The sequence below is a fragment of the Bos taurus genome, chromosome 6 (assembly GCF_002263795.3).
Source record: "Bos taurus isolate L1 Dominette 01449 registration number 42190680 breed Hereford chromosome 6, ARS-UCD2.0, whole genome shotgun sequence".
Taxonomy (NCBI): Eukaryota; Metazoa; Chordata; class Mammalia; order Artiodactyla; family Bovidae; genus Bos; species Bos taurus.
Genome location: NC_037333.1, coordinates 46,104,247 through 46,123,559, shown reverse-complemented (window position 1 = coordinate 46,123,559; position 19,313 = coordinate 46,104,247). Strand labels below are relative to the sequence as shown.

Genomic DNA, 19,313 nt, shown 5'->3' with positions numbered 1-19,313 from the left:
ATGTGCTGGAGAAAACCAAGTGTGGCTGGAGCAGATGAGTGGAAAGAGATATGTGAGAGAGGAAAAGAGGCCAAATTATGCCAGGCATCGTCAGGATCTCTGCTTTTATTGGGAGTGAAGTGCAGCTCCACCGCAAAGTTTTCAGCAGAATAGTGAAATGATCTAACTGACTTTATAAGGATTCCTCTAGTCACTATGAAGAGAACTGGGCGTGGTGGGTGCGGTGTGGGGTGGGGGTGGGGGCAGGCAAGGGCAGAAGCAGGGAAGCCCTGCAGATTATGACGATGATGGGGACTAAGACGGAGGCAGTCTGCAGTGGCCACTGGGACATGCGGCCCAGACTCTCTTTAGGTATGAAGGACTTATGTTGCCTGGCTCTTTACTTTACATTATATATGCCAAATGATTATTTCTCATATTTAAAAGAATAAATGATTTCAATATTTTATTTGGTAAACAGGTATTTAACTGAATTATAATTCTAATGGTTTTCAGTTAATTCCTATATTTGATAATAATTTTGTATCCTTTCTGGTATCTATAACTTTATTTTTCTTATTCAAGGAAAGGTACTATTTTCCAGAGCCTCTGGAAGAAACACAGACAGCCCTGACAACACCTTGATTTTAGCCCACTAAAGCCCATTTCAAAAAATTTCCAATCTTCAGACAGAACTGTAGGAGAATAGATTTGTTTTGTTTTAAGCCACTAAATTTATGTTAATTTGCTATAGCAGCACCAATCAGCTAATACAACTAATATAACTAATAAAATTATACAATTAATGTAACAATAAATAACTACTAATAAACTAATACAAATAAAATAAATAAGTACAAATAAAATAAATAATGCAAAAGAAAGTATACTTATAAATATCCTTCTATCATTGCCTAGAGGGAATACAGTTCCTAAAGAAACATTTGTATTAACTTTCTCTTTGAAACTGGTGGGAACATAGTAATGTTAGGAGAAGCTCTGTGCTTAAATATATACACCTAAAATCCCTATTGCCTTAGAGAAGACAAGATATCTGAAACTGCTCTTGAGAGAACATCAGTGACTGTAGCGTGACTCTGATGATAAGCCAGAGATGGGATGTTACACAGTATGTACTGACGCGCAACCCCAGCATGCAAGCAGAGAGCTGCCAACTCCTATCTTAACCTGAGCTGTTTTAACTTCTGAGATCCAATTTTGTATCTGTAATGAAGTTACAGTTCAACTGTAAATTTGCTAGAAATGTTGTGACTGTATGAAGATGACAGTTTTAATCAAATTAACTAGAAAATTCAACTTTGATTATTCCCAAATTAAGTAAAAATTGAACTTTATGTGGATGAGATTACATATGTAATGATTTACTTTATTTAGAAAAGTTGGGAGTGTAAGTATAAGCTGGATGTGTAAGTCTGAACTACAGTTTTATAGCAGAATTACACCTAACAGTTCTACATACAGCTGCAGAAGATTTACATGGACTAAAGCTTCCTTTAGTTTTTGAAAAGATATTTATAATGAATGTTTCTGAGAAGTAAGTTATTTATGTAATAAAAAGCATATAAGAAATGATGTATGTCTGTTGGAAAAATCAGTTTAACTTACAATTATTGCACAATTTTAAAATTTGTGGTGCGTCTTGTATTTCTATCCAAACTAATCTGGAGAATTTTCAAATGATAAAATTTCAAGAATCATTTTTTTAAACCCTCTGCCCTGATTTAAATTTTCATAAACCAAAGAGCAATTAGGCTTACAAAGCTTTGAAATGGAACAGACCTAGCCTGGGTCCTGGTAGCTATCAGGTATAGTTTGAGCTCTGAGCCTCTGCTTCTTCATCTATGAAACAGAAATAAAGCTACCTGTTGTAAGAACTGTACTGTAAGTACATAAAGCATCTAGAGCAGTTCTTGGCACCTAATAAGCACTCTCTAAGTAAATGATCAAGATAGCGCTGATAATTTCACTTCCAATCAGAGAATACTGGGAGAAAAATTAACAAAGACTTCTGGTTTAGTTTCATGCTTGGCTAAGGACTCTCATCACATTCTTACAGAGAAAAATATACTTTAAAAATCCTTCTCTGACCTGTCCCCTTGATTTCCAACCTTATACATTCTTCCTGTGTTTCTGATCTTAACTTCCATGCATGTTAAGTCACTTTAGTTGTGTCCAGCTCTTTGCGACCCTGTGGACCATAGCCCATCAGGCTCCTCTGTCCATGGGATTCTCCAGGCAAGAATACTAGAGTGGACTGCCATGCCCTCCTCCAGGGGATCTTCCTGACCCAGGGATCAAACCCACATCTCTTGAGTCTCCTGCATTGGCAGGAGAGTTCTTTACCACTAGTGCCATCTTGGAAACCCAATACTTTAAACTATCCAAAGCCTGCAAACTCAGTCATTCTTGATTCTTCCTTCTCAGTCAACCTGCACAGTTAGCCAGTCACCAAAATCCTCCTTATTCTGCCTTTGAGAGTTTCTTCCTTCTCTCCTCTCTCCTGCCCTTCCTTCTTTCCTTTCCCTTCTCTTCATCCCTCCCTCCCTCCCTCCCTCCCATACTTCCTTCCCTCCTACAAGTATTTACTTGAACATCTACTATGTGGCAGGCATGGTTCTAAAGACTGAGAATACAACTATGGATGAAAAAATATCCCAAATCCCTGTCCTTACAGTGTTTCTGCTTTTGTGAAGGGAGATAGAGGGGAAAAAAGTAAAATATATTGTATGTTATTTGGTGGTACATGCTACAGAGGAAAATAATGCAGACAAGAGGGATAATGCATGCTCACATGTATATATTAGTAAAAGTTTGATGTGTATTTTAATTAGGAACTGAAAAGTGGTCAGGAAATGGGTCTACGGTAATAATAAGAGTTTGGGTAGAACAACAGCTCCCTGGGACTAGGTACACAAGCCTGGAGTTGAAGGGAGAGGTCCAGAAAGACCAAAAAGACAAGACAAACATAAATTTGGGAGGTGTCAGTGTACAGATGGTATTTAAAATCATGAGAATAAATGAGATCACCAATGGCAAGAACAGGAGGAAAAAAGAGGTTCAATGGCTTATCTTGGGGTACTCCAGGGTAAGACAGGAAAATAAAGAGAAACCAGCAAAGGTGAATGAGCGTGCCAGCTAGTAACCTGAAAGCATGATATCCTAGAAGCCAAGTGAAGAGAGAGAATTCAAGAGAGGGTGACTGAGTGACCAAACAGATAAAGTAAGGTGAGAACTGGGAAATGATCACTGGATTCAGCAACATGAAATAAGTTTAGTGGGATAGGTTGGCAGAGAAAAAGACTTATTCAGGAAGGTTCAAGAGAGAACAGGAGGATAAGACTTAGAAACAATATCTACAGATTTTAAAAAAAGAACTTTCACCAACTCAGGGAATAGGGGAATGGCGCAGTAGCTGGATGTGATGAAGAATCAGGGAAGATTTTTGTTTTGCTTTATTTTGCTTTTTTTTTAGATGAGAGAAATAATAGCACATTTGTATAGTGAGAGGAGTGATCCAATAGAGACAGGAAAACTGACGATGGAAAAACTAACAATTTCATTGCTTTTGAGTACCAAGGGGAAATGAGTTTCAGTGTCCAAATGCAGAGATTGGTTTTGTTATAAATAAAAGCATGGATAATTTATCCATAATAAGAGAAAGGGAGCTGAGTATATTGATGCAGATGCAGGTATGAGGAGTACAGGTGGTGGTGGGAGTATGTGTGTGTGTGTCTTTGGGGGGCTTGTTCTCAGAGCTTTTATTTTTTTCAGAAACAGGATTCAGAGTCATTAGCTGAGACAGAAGAGGTGGAGATTTGAAGAGAGGGGAGGTATGAGAAGTCTTCTAGGAGAATGGATGAAAATTGGATTAGGGAAATGAAGTAGAAATGCCAAGGAAAAGTAAGGACTTTCTTGAGGTTCTTGGTCATGAATTTAAATAAAAGCAGTTATCATGGTTGCATGTTTTTCTCCAGCCACTTTCAAACGCACACTGTAGCCACAGAATCGGTGGATAGCTGTACTTAACCAGGATTAAGGTTTTGCCAGGTAATTACTACTAGAAAGCAGGAGAAGGGCAAGGGAGTTGAACATGCATTCAAGATGAAGTGATTATAATGATAAGTCATGGTATTGACATGTCTCACATTTGTTCTCTCTGTTCACACAGGCCTCGTTCTACCTCAAGTGCTCGTTAAGGCTAGCCTGAACTGCCAGAGCTGTTCACCACCATGAGAAGCTAATCTCTCCTCATTAATCACCATGTGCATATGGCTCATGCTTATTTTTGCTTTTCCCATTCTCCTAATTCTTTGTCTTTTAAGAACCAGACATTTCCTCAGAGGAAAAAAAATACCAAATGATTTCATTTATAATGTGGAATCTTAAAAAAAAAAAGAAACCCACACATGGACAAACAAAACAGCAATAGATTCATAGATACACAGCCAGAGGGGAGAGGGGTGGGGGGCTGAACAAAATAGGTGAAGAGGATTAAGAGGAATAAGATTCCAGTTATAAAAGAAATAAGTCATGAGGATGTAATGTATAGCATAGGGAATACAGTCAACAATAACTGGAATAACTTTGTATAGTGACAGTTACTAGACTTATTATGGTGATCAATTTGTAATGTATATAAATGTCAAGTCACTATGTTGTATATCTAATAATAAAATGTCAACCACACTTCTATAAAAAGTTAAAAAAATTTTAAGATAAAGGAAAAAGAACCAGACATTTCTTATAACATTTCTATTCTAAAGCCACCACTAAGCTGAACTACTCCCAGAATTTATTTCCCCTTTAATTGTATTTGCATGGAACATTGCATAAACCTCTATCAGAACATTTATCAAATTATAACTGTGTATTTGCCTTTCCCTCATTTTTCACTAAAATGTGAGCTTAATAAACATTTTCTTATGCAGTGCCTGTATCAGAACAGACACTCAATAATTTGACATGAATAAATGAATAAAGGGTATCTGATTGCACCTAGGCCTTTCTTAAACTCCATTCAATGGCATTAAAATATTTGTAACTATGGCATATTCTAGCTTCCCTGGTGGCTCAGTGGTAAAGAATCCACCTGCCAATGCAGGAGATGCGGGTTTTATTCTTGGATCAGGAAGACCCCCTGGAGAAGGAGATGGCAACCTACTCCAGCATTCTTGCCTGGGAAATCCCACAGACAGAGGATCCTGGTGGCCTACAGTCCATGGGGTTGCAAAAGAGTTAGATGACAGCGACTAAACAGCAACAACAACAAAATGGCATATTCTAATATGTCAGTATTTCTACTAAGCATATGCTAGATAAGCCAAGCATATGATAAAGAATTTGTCAGAAAACAGAAAGAGTAATTCCTATGTCTTCTCTTTACTATTTAAAAGTTCTCCCCTATGAGTACTTTATATACTTTGGACAATAAGTTAACTTTTATAGGTTGTCATGATATCACTAAGTACTCAAATCTGAAACTAAATTGTCAAACGACCCAATTTACTTACATGGAGTAAAGGGTTGTCTTCTGTTTGAACATATTTTAAAACTCTGACATAATTTAAAATTTTCAGCACAACTAAGTATTTTTAAGAATTTCATGCAAAATAAATGCTAAACTTTGGAATACTAAAAAATTGACTTATTACTCAAAAGGCTATTTCTATAATGTTCAATGTTGTTGCTGAAAAAAATTCAGGTAACTAACATGAGTCACTCAGAAGACAGAAGAATACCTGTGTATCCGTGTAACACAGGCCCAGATCTTCCTTCAGGAGGAACTACTGGAGACTTTCTCATCTATATATGGACACAGCAATGCCACATGCTGTCAAATTTTTTAGTCTAGTCACAAAATCCAATACATGGGTTATGACACAGAGCGTGCTAGAAAATTAAGTTCATTCCATTAACATCAACAATTTTCCCATTGAGTAGTTATGTTGCTAGGCAGCTCTGCCAAAGGAAAGCCCATAATTAGCAATAAGAAAAGGCTTTCTTCTTTCTTATGTCGTACATACACACACTTGAGGGCATGTGCATACATGTATAGGGATAGAAATTTTTTTTCAGAAAAAAATCACAACTCAATTCCTGATAATATTGTTTTCAATGCAAAAAATTACATATACTTTTATTACTTAAAATGAACTTCTCTATGACAAGTCAAACTAATTATAAAATTAATTATGATCAAGTATGATCACGAAAAGTATTTTCTTGGTAACTATCCATATGAGGAAAATTTTGTTCTGCAAAATTCCCAAAGACAGAACTTAGGTGTTACAATTATCCATTTATTTATGTTGTAAGGACAAAGATCCACATCGATGCTGCTGCTGCTAAGTTGCTCCAGTCATGTCCGACTCTGTGCGACCCCATAGACAGAAGCCCACCAGGCTTCCCCGTCCCTGGGATTCTCTAGGCAAGAACACTGGAATGGGCTGCCATTTCCTTCTCCAATGCATGAAAGAGAAAAGTGAAAGTGAAGTCACTCAGTCGTGTCCGACTCTTAGCGACCCCATGGACTGCAGCCTACCAGGCTCCGCCATCCATGGGATTTTCCAGGCAAGAGTACTGGAGTGGGGTGCCATATAAGATCTATGACTGAAAATACTATAGGAAATCTAAAAATAATATAATTTGGACTAAAATATTGATAAAAATGGAAAATAAAGGTTAAAGTATACTCCTATAGTACTCACTATCTATGATATTGATTAATACCTAATGCTTTACACACATACTTTAAAACAATTTCAAAACATTTTTGCCTCTTTAACTAGAATGTAAGCCCATCAAAGGTGATATCATTATATAAAAGGGTCAATAAATACTTACTGATGACCATTCTGCTTTTTCTCAGAGAATGCATCCATTGTTTATAAATAGTTACGTTTTTCAGACTCTGTCACTTATAAGTTTCCCAAGTTTATGTGGTACACAAAGATGAATATGTCTTCAAGGGTAATTCTGGCACTATGTGGAGAAACTGTAACGACTCTAATTTAAAATGTTATCCTTATAGACCCTGTTCATCAAATGAGGTAGGTTTTTTGTCTGGCAAGTCCTTTTCACCACCACCAAAAAGACTTTGTAGCTGTGAATTTAAATTGACAATCCTCTTCTCTCCAGCCACCAAAGGGGCAGAAATTGTGACATTTCCACTTGCTCTACCCACACACTGGAGTAGAAGAGTGAACACACTACAAACTATATGATTATTGGCCTTTGGCTGATATTATAATTTATGTACTCATGTTCAGTGTCATAATAGTTTCATGTTCAGGATCTAAATAGCTATCAGAGGGAGGGTCAAAAATTTTCATTTGTTTCATATTTTTAGTATTGCGCAACATTAACTAATTTGTTTCATTTAGAAGTCAGTTGATAAAAAGATCCTTCACATCTAGAACTAAACTCTTAACTAAAGAAAATCTACAGCCCTCTACAATGACAATAAATGTGTAATCACACAGAACACAAGGCCATGACCCTATGTATATGTCCTGCTGAGAAGCCCAGTAGGTCAGGAAAGGTATTTGTGAATAAGTGATATTCTAGTTGAAAGCTGAAGGAAAAATAGGAATTTAGTAGAGGAAGAGGGGAGGACAACAGTCTTTTACATCAAAGGAACTGCAGGTCTGATGACCCTGAGGTAGAAAAAAGCATAACGAACATGAGGAGTAAAAGACCAGAGTGGCTGGAATGCGTAGTGCCACAGTGTTAGTGCAGAGGTGAACCGTGAGGCTAGAGATGTGAACCAGCACACCCTGGGTCATCAGGCCTTGTGAAGGATTTTCGTGTTTGGGATTTAATCTCACAAGTAACATGAACTGATTGGTGTTTTTACAAGACCACTTTGACCAGTCAGGCAAGAAAAAGAAAAAAAAAGGCAGCCAGTTAGGGATGGGTATCCGTGGTGGCTCAGTTGGTAAAGAATCTGCTTGCAATGTGGAGACCTGGGTTCAATACCTGGGTTGGGAAGATCCCCTGGAGAAGGGAACAGCTACCCACTCCAGTATTTTGGCCTGGAGAATTCCAAGGACTGTATAGTGCATGGGCTTGCAAAGAGTTGCACATGACTGAGCAACTTTCACTTTCAAGTAGGAAAGAAAGAAATAATCTCTACTTACAGATGATATGATCTTATATATAGAAAATCCTAAAGGCTCCATCCAAAATCTGCTAGAATTAATCAATGAATTCAGTAAAACTGCAGGATACAAAATCAATATACAGAAAACAGTTGTGTTTCTATACACTAAGAACAAAAAAGCTGAAAAAGAAATAATTTCATTCACTATAACATAAAAAAGACCAATAAAATACGAAGAAATTTAACCAAGGAGGTGAAAGATCTGTACACTTAAAACTACAAGACTTTGATGAAAGAAGCAGAAGAAGACACAAATGGAACAGTATCCTATGTTCATTGACAAGAAGTTGCACTGTTAAAATGCCATACTACCCAAAGCCATCTACAGATTCAATGCAATTCCTATTAAAATTGCAATGGGCATTTTTCACAGAAATAGAAAAACGATCCTAAAATTTGTATAGAGCCACAAAAGAAACTGAGTAGACAAAGCAATCTCAAGAAAGAATAACAAAGCATCATACTTCCTGATTTCAAGCTATGCTACAAAGTTATAGTGATCAAAGCAGTAAAGCACTGGCATAAAAGTAGACATAGGAACCAATGGAACAGAATTGAGAGCCCAGAAATAAACCACACATACACAGTTAACTAATATTTAACAAGGAGCCAAGAATACTCAGTGGAGAAAAGATAGTATCTTCAATAAATAGGGTTGGGAAAACCGGATAACCACATGCAGAAGAACGAAATTAGACTTGTACCTTATACCACTCACAAAAATGAACTTGAAATGGACTTAATACTTTAAACATAAGACCTAAATTCCTAGACGAAATCATAGAAAAAAAGCTCCTTGACTTAGGTCTTCATGGTAATTTCCTTTTATGATAGTAAAACACAAGCTAAAAAGCAAAAATAAATAAGTGAAACTATATCAAACTAAAAACCATTATAAAGCAAAAGAAACTAAAAACAGAATGAAAAGGCAACCTACAGGAAGGGAGAAAATATTTGCAAATTTTATGTCTGATATGAGGCTAATATCCAAAATTTATTAAGAATTCTACAATTCAATAGCAAAAAACAAACAACCCAATTAAAAAGTGGGCAAAGGAAATTAACAGAAGTTTTCCAAACAAGACATACAAATGGCCAACAGGTACATGAAAAGGTATGCAACATTACTAATCACCACAGAAATGCAAATCAAACCCAGAATGTTATCACCTCATAGCTGTTAAAATGGCTACCATAAAAAAAAAAAAAAAGACAAGTGTTGGTGAGGGTACAGAGAAAAATGAACCCTAGTGTACTGCTGGTAGGAATGCAAGTTGGTACAGCCACTACAGAAAACAAGTCATAGAGGTTACTCAAACCTGCTCTTGACAGAGGGTTACCCTCTGAGTGGAGGCAGGAAGCCCCTGACTTCTGAAATTTTGCATCTACAACACAGAGCTGAGGAGAATGAGAAATACCGGTTTCCTGAACCTTTTATGGGCTTCCCTGGTGGCTCAGATGATAAAGAATCCACCCGCAATGCAGCAGACCTGGCTTCGATCTCTGGGTTGGGAAGCTCCCCTGAAGGAGGGCATGGCAACCCACTCCAGTATTCTTGCCTAGAGAATCCCTATGGACAGAGAAGCCAGAATAGTCCATGGGGTTGCAGAGAATCAGACACGGCTGAGTGACTAAGCACAGCACAGAGCCTTCTATAGAGATACTGCAGTCTTTGACTAGAAATTATTCGAAAAAGGAACCCCATCTTCCTAGCCACACTCAGTTGAATTGAAGCTTCCATCATGATGATCTGGGGCTATGAGGAAGGAGAGAGTGCATCATGGCTCAAGTGCTACAGACTGATTTGAGACTTAATCACTTCTCCTGAATAAATGTTTTTATTTGCTGACTTGACATCTAATCTTAAGACAGTTTCCAGATACTTTAAATGTTTGTTTTTTTTTTTTTGTTTTTTTTTGCTTTTTAAATAATTTTCACTGGTTTTGATTTTTCTAATAGGGATGGTTCTGTGGACCTCTTTATGCTACAATACCAAAAGCAATCATTTCTACTCAGTATTTCAGTTTAGAAACAAAAATTACTATATAAATGAAGCTTTAACTTTATTGTACATTCAAAATTTGAGTACCAAAAAATAGGTATCAGGCTACATATTTGCTACATAAATAAATAAATTTAATGTTTTTATACTGTTTTAATTAATAACAATATGTTAAAGAATGGGATTTTAAGTCTTAACTTTTTTTTAATTTTAAAAATTAATGGCATATTTGAAATCATGGAAATTCCCTTAAAATTCTTTCCAAGGTTATCTCAAATTTTAATTTTATAAATAAATTTTATAAAATCTTTTGGACTTTAGTTCTTGGAATATACGATTAGGTCGCACAGAGTCAGACATGACTGAAGCGACTTAGCAGTAGCAGCAGCAGCAAACCTTCTAGAGAGATTCTTATTTAACTCTTTTCTTAAACAGATACACAACTACAACCACTATTACCATCAGAGACCTGCTAATTCGACATCTGGGACTGATTTACATTTAGTCAAGCAGAAACTGCCATGTGGAATCTAGATTTTTTTTTTCCATGATACATATTGCTGCTGCTGCTGCTGCTGCTAAGTCGCTTCAGTTGTGTCCGACTCTGTGCGACCCCATAGACAGCCTCCTACCAGGCTCCTCTGTCCCTGGGATTCTCTAGGCAATAACACTGGAGTGGGTTGCCATTTCCTTCTCCAATGCATGAAAGTAAAAAGTGAAAGTGAAGTCGCTCAGTCGTGTCCGACTCTTAGCGACCTCATGGACTGCAGCCTACCAGGCTCCTCCATCCATGGGATTTTCCAGGCAAGAGTACTAGAGTGGGGTGCCATTGCATATTATCTATCTTTTATCTATCTATGTGTGTATGATCTTTAAAAAAAAGAATATCATTTAAGCAATTCTACATAAATCACATATTTCCTAATTGTGATGTTTCTATTTTGTTTCTCTTTTATCAGATATAAGAAAGACCTAGGTAAACCCAAACATCCACAGTATCACCATATGATGTGATCAAAGAGTAATCACAACTCTTCAAGCTGATTTCAAAGCACTTAATTATTTACTCAAGACCTTTAACAGAAAAGTATCATGTAAAAATGCTTTCTCTAAACATCTTGGGACAGCTGAAATATGAAGTAGACACTCAATTTATGTATCTGATCCACACCTCTCCTGGGTGGAACAGAGATGAAGTTCTTATCCTCCCACCTAGTCTCTTTTAAGAACAAAAGTTAACCTGATCCCAAATTTGGAACTAATACAATTATGTAAAGTTAAAAAAAAAAAAAATAAAGTAGCCTGAGTTAGAGAATTTAAAACAAGAACATTATATATTTTAATTTTTCAACTTACCTGATATAAATAATCTTCAAATACAAAATAATAATCATCATTGCTTGCTGTCAATTTCACATCCTATAATTAAAAGTAGAAGGCACTGAAAAGAACTTAAATGAGTACGTTTATAGTACTAAGACATAAATATAACATACAGAAATAATACTGAAATGATTTTATTATTTCACATATGATTATAAACTTCTCAATTAGATTTTATCACTGGGTTTATCAGAAATAAATTTATAAAGTTACTTGACTGATATTTGTGACACATTACTTGACTTCAAATTGTTTACACTTATTTGGGTTCCATGAGTAATTTCTTATTATTTATTTCAATTTTATCTCCTTTGAATCTAATATTTAGGTATCTTAAAATTAGAAAAGCATTTGCAATCACAACGTCCAAAAGCAGCCGTAAAAATCTGGCCTCAAATTACTGTTCAATCTGGTCCTCCACTGTTCAGGCCCACATTCATGCCATTCCATCAAAATACCAAAAATCTTTGATGTTTTTGTAATTATTCATTTGCAAGTCATCACTTGTTAGCAAAAGAGACAAAGTTTATCTTCAATCTCACCAGCAAGAAAACATACATGGTAGAAATACTGGAGAATGAGAAATACTGGTTATACGCCCCAAAGAAATATTACTTAAAGAAACAGATTAAGAGAAAAGAAAGGAGTCAGTCTAAGTCACAACATGGGCATAAGTAGAGATCACGCGATCTCAAGCAGGATGATGTTGCCTCTAAGGGGGCATCATTCCTGGGGAATCAAAATTTTAGAGAAAATTTTTTCTTTTATGAAGAAAAGGTTGAGAAACACTGATATGAACTGTCAGATCACAGTAAGCAGTAGAAAATTGTAGATGGTGTGGATTCAAGACAAGTTTGTGAGAAAAAAATACAATCCAGAGAGAATCATTAGATATTTTAGCTTAGGGAGGGTTTGATGATGTTCTGTGCTTAAGCATTGCCTTGTTTCCTTCATTTCTTTAACCGCTAAAATAATTCTATTTTCTATTAAATTAAAAATGAGTCTTTGCCAAAGGGAGTTGTAATGAAACTTCAAATGATTATTTTTTTAATGCTTATTCCCTTAAGGGCTGACTTTAATAATATTTGGAGTTGCTCCAGTACGATCAGCAGAGTTTAACTAACATAAGTAAACACTCATGCTGTGGACCGTCAGGACTGATTCTACCAAAACTTACATTCAGCTGTTCAGACACAAGCTGTTTACCTCTTTCTCATGACAGATTTGCTTTACTGATTCTAACTGAAATTCATGTTGGCAGCAAAGGGAACTCTCGTGCTAGCACTCTTGGATTTTTTGAACTTCTCTTGTGAGTCTTCTCTCATTTGAACAGAGAGATTAAAGTCTTAAAGCCCAAAAGATCTCTTAGGCTGTTGCTAAAATGATCCCCTGCATACAGTCATTTGACCTCAAAGTCAATAGCAGTACCTGTGATCCAAATCTATGTAAAAACTTCAAGAGTTTTTCAAAAGAGTCAAGACTTTTCATCAAAAGACCGCATCCTCTTAATTCCCCTCATCCTCCTCCCTGTAGAGCATAGTGGTTAAAGGTACGGGTTATGAAATCAGATTACCTAGATTCAAATCTTGGCTTTACTACTTAATATATGAATTTAAATGGATTTCTTTACTCTTTGTTTACCTTAGTTCCCTCATCTGTAAGACAGTAAAGTAATAGTATTAATACTTCCTACTTTGCTATAATACATGTATCAATATGTGGCTGGTGAGTAAGGAAATGATGTCAGTACAACATGAGAATTGTGTTGGTTCAATGCAATTTTCCTTTAAAAAGAGAAGTCAGAACAGCAGAAGTAGAATTATATCCTTCAGCAGGAAAGGGCAAAGCCTTCTGCAGGCATGAGCCCTTTGCCTGTTTCCAAGAGAATGGAAATTTCAAGAGAATGGAAAATGAATGATTGCATGGGGTCCCTGTCTCCAGAGAGGCACACCCCCAGCCTTGCATATCTCTTAACTGCTGTACTGCCTCTTGTGCCCTCCTGAACAGCAGCCCCAGTGGCTCTGTGCAACTGAATTATTTTAGCACTTACCCTTTGTTATTTTTGTACATTTTTAATAATTCCTGCAGGAGCAGCCTGCTTGGGCTGTCCAGTTCATCTCCCAATGATTGTTTCTGTTAGCACTTTGGCTATGAAGTTGCAAAAGCTACCCCAACCCTATTTTTCCTATAAGCTCTATTATTTTTAATGCATGATCTTGTAGAATGCAACTTTTTTTTTTTTTTAGGAAAAAAAAAAAGAATTATCATTTATAGCCCAAATACTCCCCTGGGGTAACTGTCAGGATCAGTTAATCTATGTAAAGAGTCTGGAGCATTGTATGACACACAGAAAGCAATCATTAAACGCTAGCAGTCACTGTTATTATTAACTTCTGTTATGTTCTACCCAGACAAATCTTTGGGTCTTCTTTCCCCTGTTTCTGAGGTCTGGAATAATATGCCCTTTCTCCTCTATCTTACAAGTTCTAAATCTAAAATCCAAGTCTTTTAAACAACCCAATTATGAATCCGGAATCAGTCAAACCCTATACCATGCTTTTAGCATCTACATCTCAACTCTCAATAACAGATGCCTGGAAATAAAACTTGAGATGTGTTTAACTCTATGTCTAGAAATCAAAAGAAATGAAAAATAAGCTGTGACTTCAATATAATAAAATAAACAAGCAGGCCCTAAAGAATTGTGAGATAAATAAGATGAAGAAATCCATAATCTGATTTTTTTTCTTTTAGTAGATTTTCTGTATAGTTTGAGTGGAAAATTGTAATTTATAAGGACAAGAAATATCATTCACTTAATCAATATATGGGAGGGTCAAGAAAGGATTGTGAAGACAGTTGCAAAGTGAAAGATAACACTGAATAGAAACCTCAGATTTTGAAGGTCAACTTTATCATTCTAAGTATAATGATCACTTAAAATTATTTTTCAAGGTTAATATGTATCATAGATAGTGCAGTACCTACATGAAGACTCTTGATAATTGCTTAATGGTAACGAAATGGAAAAACTTACAGCTTCACTTACTTTATAAATTAGACTGTCCACCAAAAGGTCATGTTGTATCACATTTGTCTTAAGCTGCTCATAATATAAAATATCCTAGATTTAAAAGAAAAACAAAAACATTAAAAGTCAATCATTTATAAATTCAGCCTCAAACTTTAATAAATAATGATCATTAATAGTATTATATACACTAAGAGAATAAGGGCTTTATTTTATTACTAGAGTCTCTAGGCCTGGATAATAGCTGATGATCAATAAACAGACTTAATCCCATCCCTTAAGATAAAATCTGGTACCTGGTAGGTATTTAATCAATGTTTGCTACATTGATTTAAATGTAATTTAACTTTAATAGCAAATGTAGTATTTATTAGTTATTAGGAACTGTTTTACCCAACATGCATGTTACTCTATTTAATCTCATATCAACAAAATAAACCTGTTCAATGATTATTATTCCCATTTACATTTGAGAAACTGAGGCCCAGAGAAAGAAGTAACTTTCTGTTCAAGGCCACAAAGGTAGTAAGATTTGATTCCAGGAAACCCCCAGAACCTATATAAAAACCCAGAGTGACTACTCTATACTGCCTTTCTAATATCTGAATTATTATAAAATAAAAAAATTTAAGCATACTAAATCATCCCTGGTAGTAAAAGCTATCACATAGCATATGAAAAAAAAAAAAATCAGGATTTTTTTTTGAAAAAAATGTCTTTAATTTTTCATTTTTAGTTCAAAATAAAATGGTTGTAACTATACAGAATGCTATATAGCTAACTTGTACATGATTTAAACATAGGTTGGAAAAGTATGTAAGTTTTTAAGAGATAATGTCAAACATTCTCATATCATCTGGCTAATGGACAATGATAAGGGTTCAGGACTTTTAATGACATTGGTCAATAGAATCAGTAGTGCACTTTAAATCTGAGTCAAGGCTTTTAAAAATTAAATAAAAATCAGCTATAGCACCAGGAACTCTGCTCAATATTCTGTAATAATCTAAGTGGGAAAAGAATTTGAAAAAGAATAGATACATGTATATGATGCATAACTGAATTACTTTATTGTATATCTGAAACTAACACAACATTGTTAATCAACAATACTCCAATATAAAATAAAATTTTTTTAATTGTAAAGAAATTAGTAAAATTTTAGCAAAAAAAAAATCAGTTAAAAAATATTAGAATATCAAATTAACTCTAAACAGTGATAAGATTAGGCTGAAAGTTAAGTGAAAGTGAAAGCTGCTCAGTTGTGTCTGACTCTTTGGGACCCCATGGACTATACAGTCCATGGAACTCTCCAGGCCAGAATACTGGAGTGGGTAGCCTTTACCTTCTCCAGGGGATCTTCCCAACCCAGGGATTGAACCCAGGTCTCCCGCATTGCAGGCAGGTTCTTTACCAGCTAAGCCACAAGGGAAGCCATTTAATAAAGAATAAGAAATAAGAATAAGAGAGGAAGGACAGGAAAGAGAGAAAAGGGGTAAGGAAAAAGAAGAAAAGACAGAAGAACAGAAAGTGGGAGGAAGGAGGTAAGATGTAATCCAGTTAAGGGACAGGCTAATAGTTGGTCAGGTGTTCATAATAACGATTGAGAAAGGTCAAGATTAAGTGGGTAGCAGCTGTGTTAAAGAGAGATGGAAATATCATCTGACTACTACAAGCTGATCCCTGCGTTTCTCCGAATCCCTCCATCCATCTCTTGGGGACTCTAGCCCTGGTTTCCACCTCTATCCAAATACTGCTTGGCTCCCTCGGTACTGTGTGATTCTTTCTGAAGACAGTCCCTCAAACAAGTAAGAGCTAGGGGACAGGATCACCTGGGACAGAGAAGAATATCTGATGCATGCAGCAGCCATGGCAGGGTGGTATTCAAACCTATGTTTCCTGAAATACAATTTCTTTGTTTTATTTATTTTTTAATTTTATTTTATTTTTAAACTTTACAATATTGTATTAGTTTTGCCAAATATCGAAATGAATCCACCACAGGTATACCTGTGTTCCCCATCCTGAACCCTCCTCCCTCCTCCCTCCCCATACCCTCCCTCTGGGTCATCCCAGTGCACCAGCCCCAAGCATCCAGTATCGTGCATCGAACCTGGACTGGCGACTCGTTTCATACATATTATACATGTTTCAATGCCATTCTCCCAAATCTCCCCACCCTCTCCCTCTCCCACAGAGTCCATAAGACTGATCTATACATCAGTGTCTCTTTTGCTGTCTCGTACACAGGGTTATTGTTACCATCTTTCTAAATTCCATATATATGCGTTAGTATACTATATTGGTGTTTTTCTTTCTGGCTTACTTCACTCTGTATAATAGGTTCCAGTTTCATCCATCTCATTAGAACTGATTCAAATGTATTCTTTTTAATGGCTGAGTAATACTCCATTGTGTATATGTACCACAGCTTTCTTATCCATTCATCTGCTGATGGGCATCTAGGTTGCTTCCATGTCCTGGCTATTATAAACAGTGCTGCGATGAACATTGGGGTACACGGGTCTCTTTCCCTTCTGGTTTCCTCAGTGTGTATGCCCAGCAGTGGGATTGATGGGTCATAAGGCAGTTCTATTTCCAGTTTTTTAAGGAATCTCCACATTGTTCTCCATAGTGGCTGTACTAGTTTGCATTCCCACCAACAGTGTAAGAGAGTTCCCTTTTCTCCACACCCTCTCCAGCATTTATTGCTTGTAGACTTATGGATGGCAGCCATTCTGACTGGTGTGAAATGGTACCTCATAGTGGTTTTGATTTGCATTTCTCTGATAATGAGTCATGTTGAGCATCTTTTCATGTGTTTGTTAGCCATCTGTATGTCTTCTTTGGAGAAATGTCTATTTAGTTCTTTGGCCCATTTTTTGATTGGGTCATTTATTTTTCTGGAGTTGAGCTGTAGGAGTTGCTTGTATATTTTTGAGATTAGCTGTTTGTCAGTTGCTTCATTTGCTATTATTTTCTCCCATTCTGAAGGCTGCCTTTTCACCTTTCTAATAGTTTCCTTTGTTGTGCAGAAGCTTTTAAATTTAATTAGGTCCCATTTGTTTATTTTTGCTTTTATTTCCAATATTCTGGGAGGTGGGTCATAGAGGATCCTGCTGTGATGTATGGCAGAGAGTGTTTTGCCTATGTTCTCCTCTAGGAGTTTTATAGTTTCTGGTCTTACGTTGAGATCTTTAATCCATTTTGAGTTTATTTTTGTGTATGCTGTTAGAAAGTGTTCTAGTTTCATTCTTTTACAAGTGGTTGACCAGATTTCCCAGCACCACTTGTTAAAGAGATTGTCTTTAATCCATTGTACATTCTTGCCTCCTTTGTCAAAGAGAAGGTGTCCATATGTGCGTGGATTTATCTCTGGGCTTTCTATTTTGTTCCATTGATCAATATTTCTGTCTTTGTGCCAGTACCATACTGTCTTGATAACTGTGGCTTTGTAATAGAGCCTGAAGTCAGGTAAGTTGATTCCTCCAGTTCCATTCTTCTTTCTCAAGATCGCTTTGGCTATTCGAGGTTTTTTGTATTTCCATACAAATTGTGAAATTATTTGTTCTAGCTCTGTGAAGAATACCGTTGGTAGCTTGATAGGGATTACATTGAATCTATAAATTGCTTTGGGTAGTATACTCATTTTCGCTATATTGATTCTTCCAATCCATGAACATGGTATATTTCTCCATCTATTAGTGTCCTCTTTGATTTCTTTCACCAGTGTTTTATAGTTTTCTATATATAGGTCTTTAGTTTCTTTAGGTAGATATATTCCTAAGTATTTTATTCTTTTCGTTGCAATGGTGAATGGAATTGTTTCCTTAATTTCTCTTTCAGTTTTCTCATTATTAGTGTATAGGAATGCAAGGGATTTCTGTGTGTTGATTTTATATCCTGCAACTTTACTATAATCATTGATTAGTTCTAGTAATTTTCTGGTGGAGTCTTTAGGGTTTTCTATGTAGAGGATCATGTCATCTGCAAACAGTGAGAGTTTTACTTCTTCTTTTCCAATTTTATTCCTTTATTGGATTCCTTTTATTTCTTTTTCTGCTCTGATTGCTGTGGCCAAAATTCCAACATATGGAGGCTGAACAACACGCTGCTGAATAACCAACAAATCCCAGAAGAAATCAAAAAAGAAATCAAAATTTGCATAGAAACGAATGAAAATGAAAACACAACAACCCAAAAACTGTGGGACACTTTAAAAGCAGTCCTAAGGGGAAAGTTCATAGCAATACAGGCATACCTCAAGAAACAAGAAAAAAGTCAAATAAATAACCTAACCCTACACCTAAAGCAACTAGAAAAGGAAGAAATGAAGAACCCCAGGGTTAGTAGAAGGAAAGAAATCTTAAAAATTAGGGCAGAAATTAATGCAAAAGAAACAAAAGAGACCATAGCAAAAATCAACAAAGCCAAAAGCTGGTTCTTTGAAAGGATAAATAAAATTGACAAACCATTAGCCAGACTCATCAAGAAACAAAGGGAGAAAAATCAAATCAATAAAATTAGAAATGAAAATGGAGAGATCACAACAGACAACACAGAAATACAAAGGATCATAAGAGACTACTATCAACATTTATATGCCAATAAAATGGACAACGTGGAAGAAATGGACAAATTCTTAGAAAAGTACAACTTTCCAAAACTGGACCAGGAAGAAATAGAAAATCTTAACAGACCCATCACAAGCACGGAAATTGAAACTGTAATCAAAA

The 19,313-nt window shown here is 36.0% G+C and overlaps 1 protein-coding gene across 4 annotated transcripts in view; it reads right to left on the bottom strand.

Annotated features, from left to right (window-relative positions):
• Positions 1-19,313, bottom strand: part of TBC1D19 (TBC1 domain family member 19) — a 156,256-nt gene that overhangs the window by 55,358 nt on the left and 81,585 nt on the right. For all 4 annotated transcript variants that reach the window (NM_001076938.1, XM_024993412.2, XM_015471566.3 and 1 more), the window contains 2 exons: positions 14,596-14,670; positions 11,520-11,582 (listed from right to left, as the gene is read on the bottom strand). In NM_001076938.1, the coding sequence (NP_001070406.1) occupies positions 11,520-11,582; positions 14,596-14,670 (138 nt within the window). The remainder of the gene's footprint in view (positions 1-11,519; positions 11,583-14,595; positions 14,671-19,313) is intronic.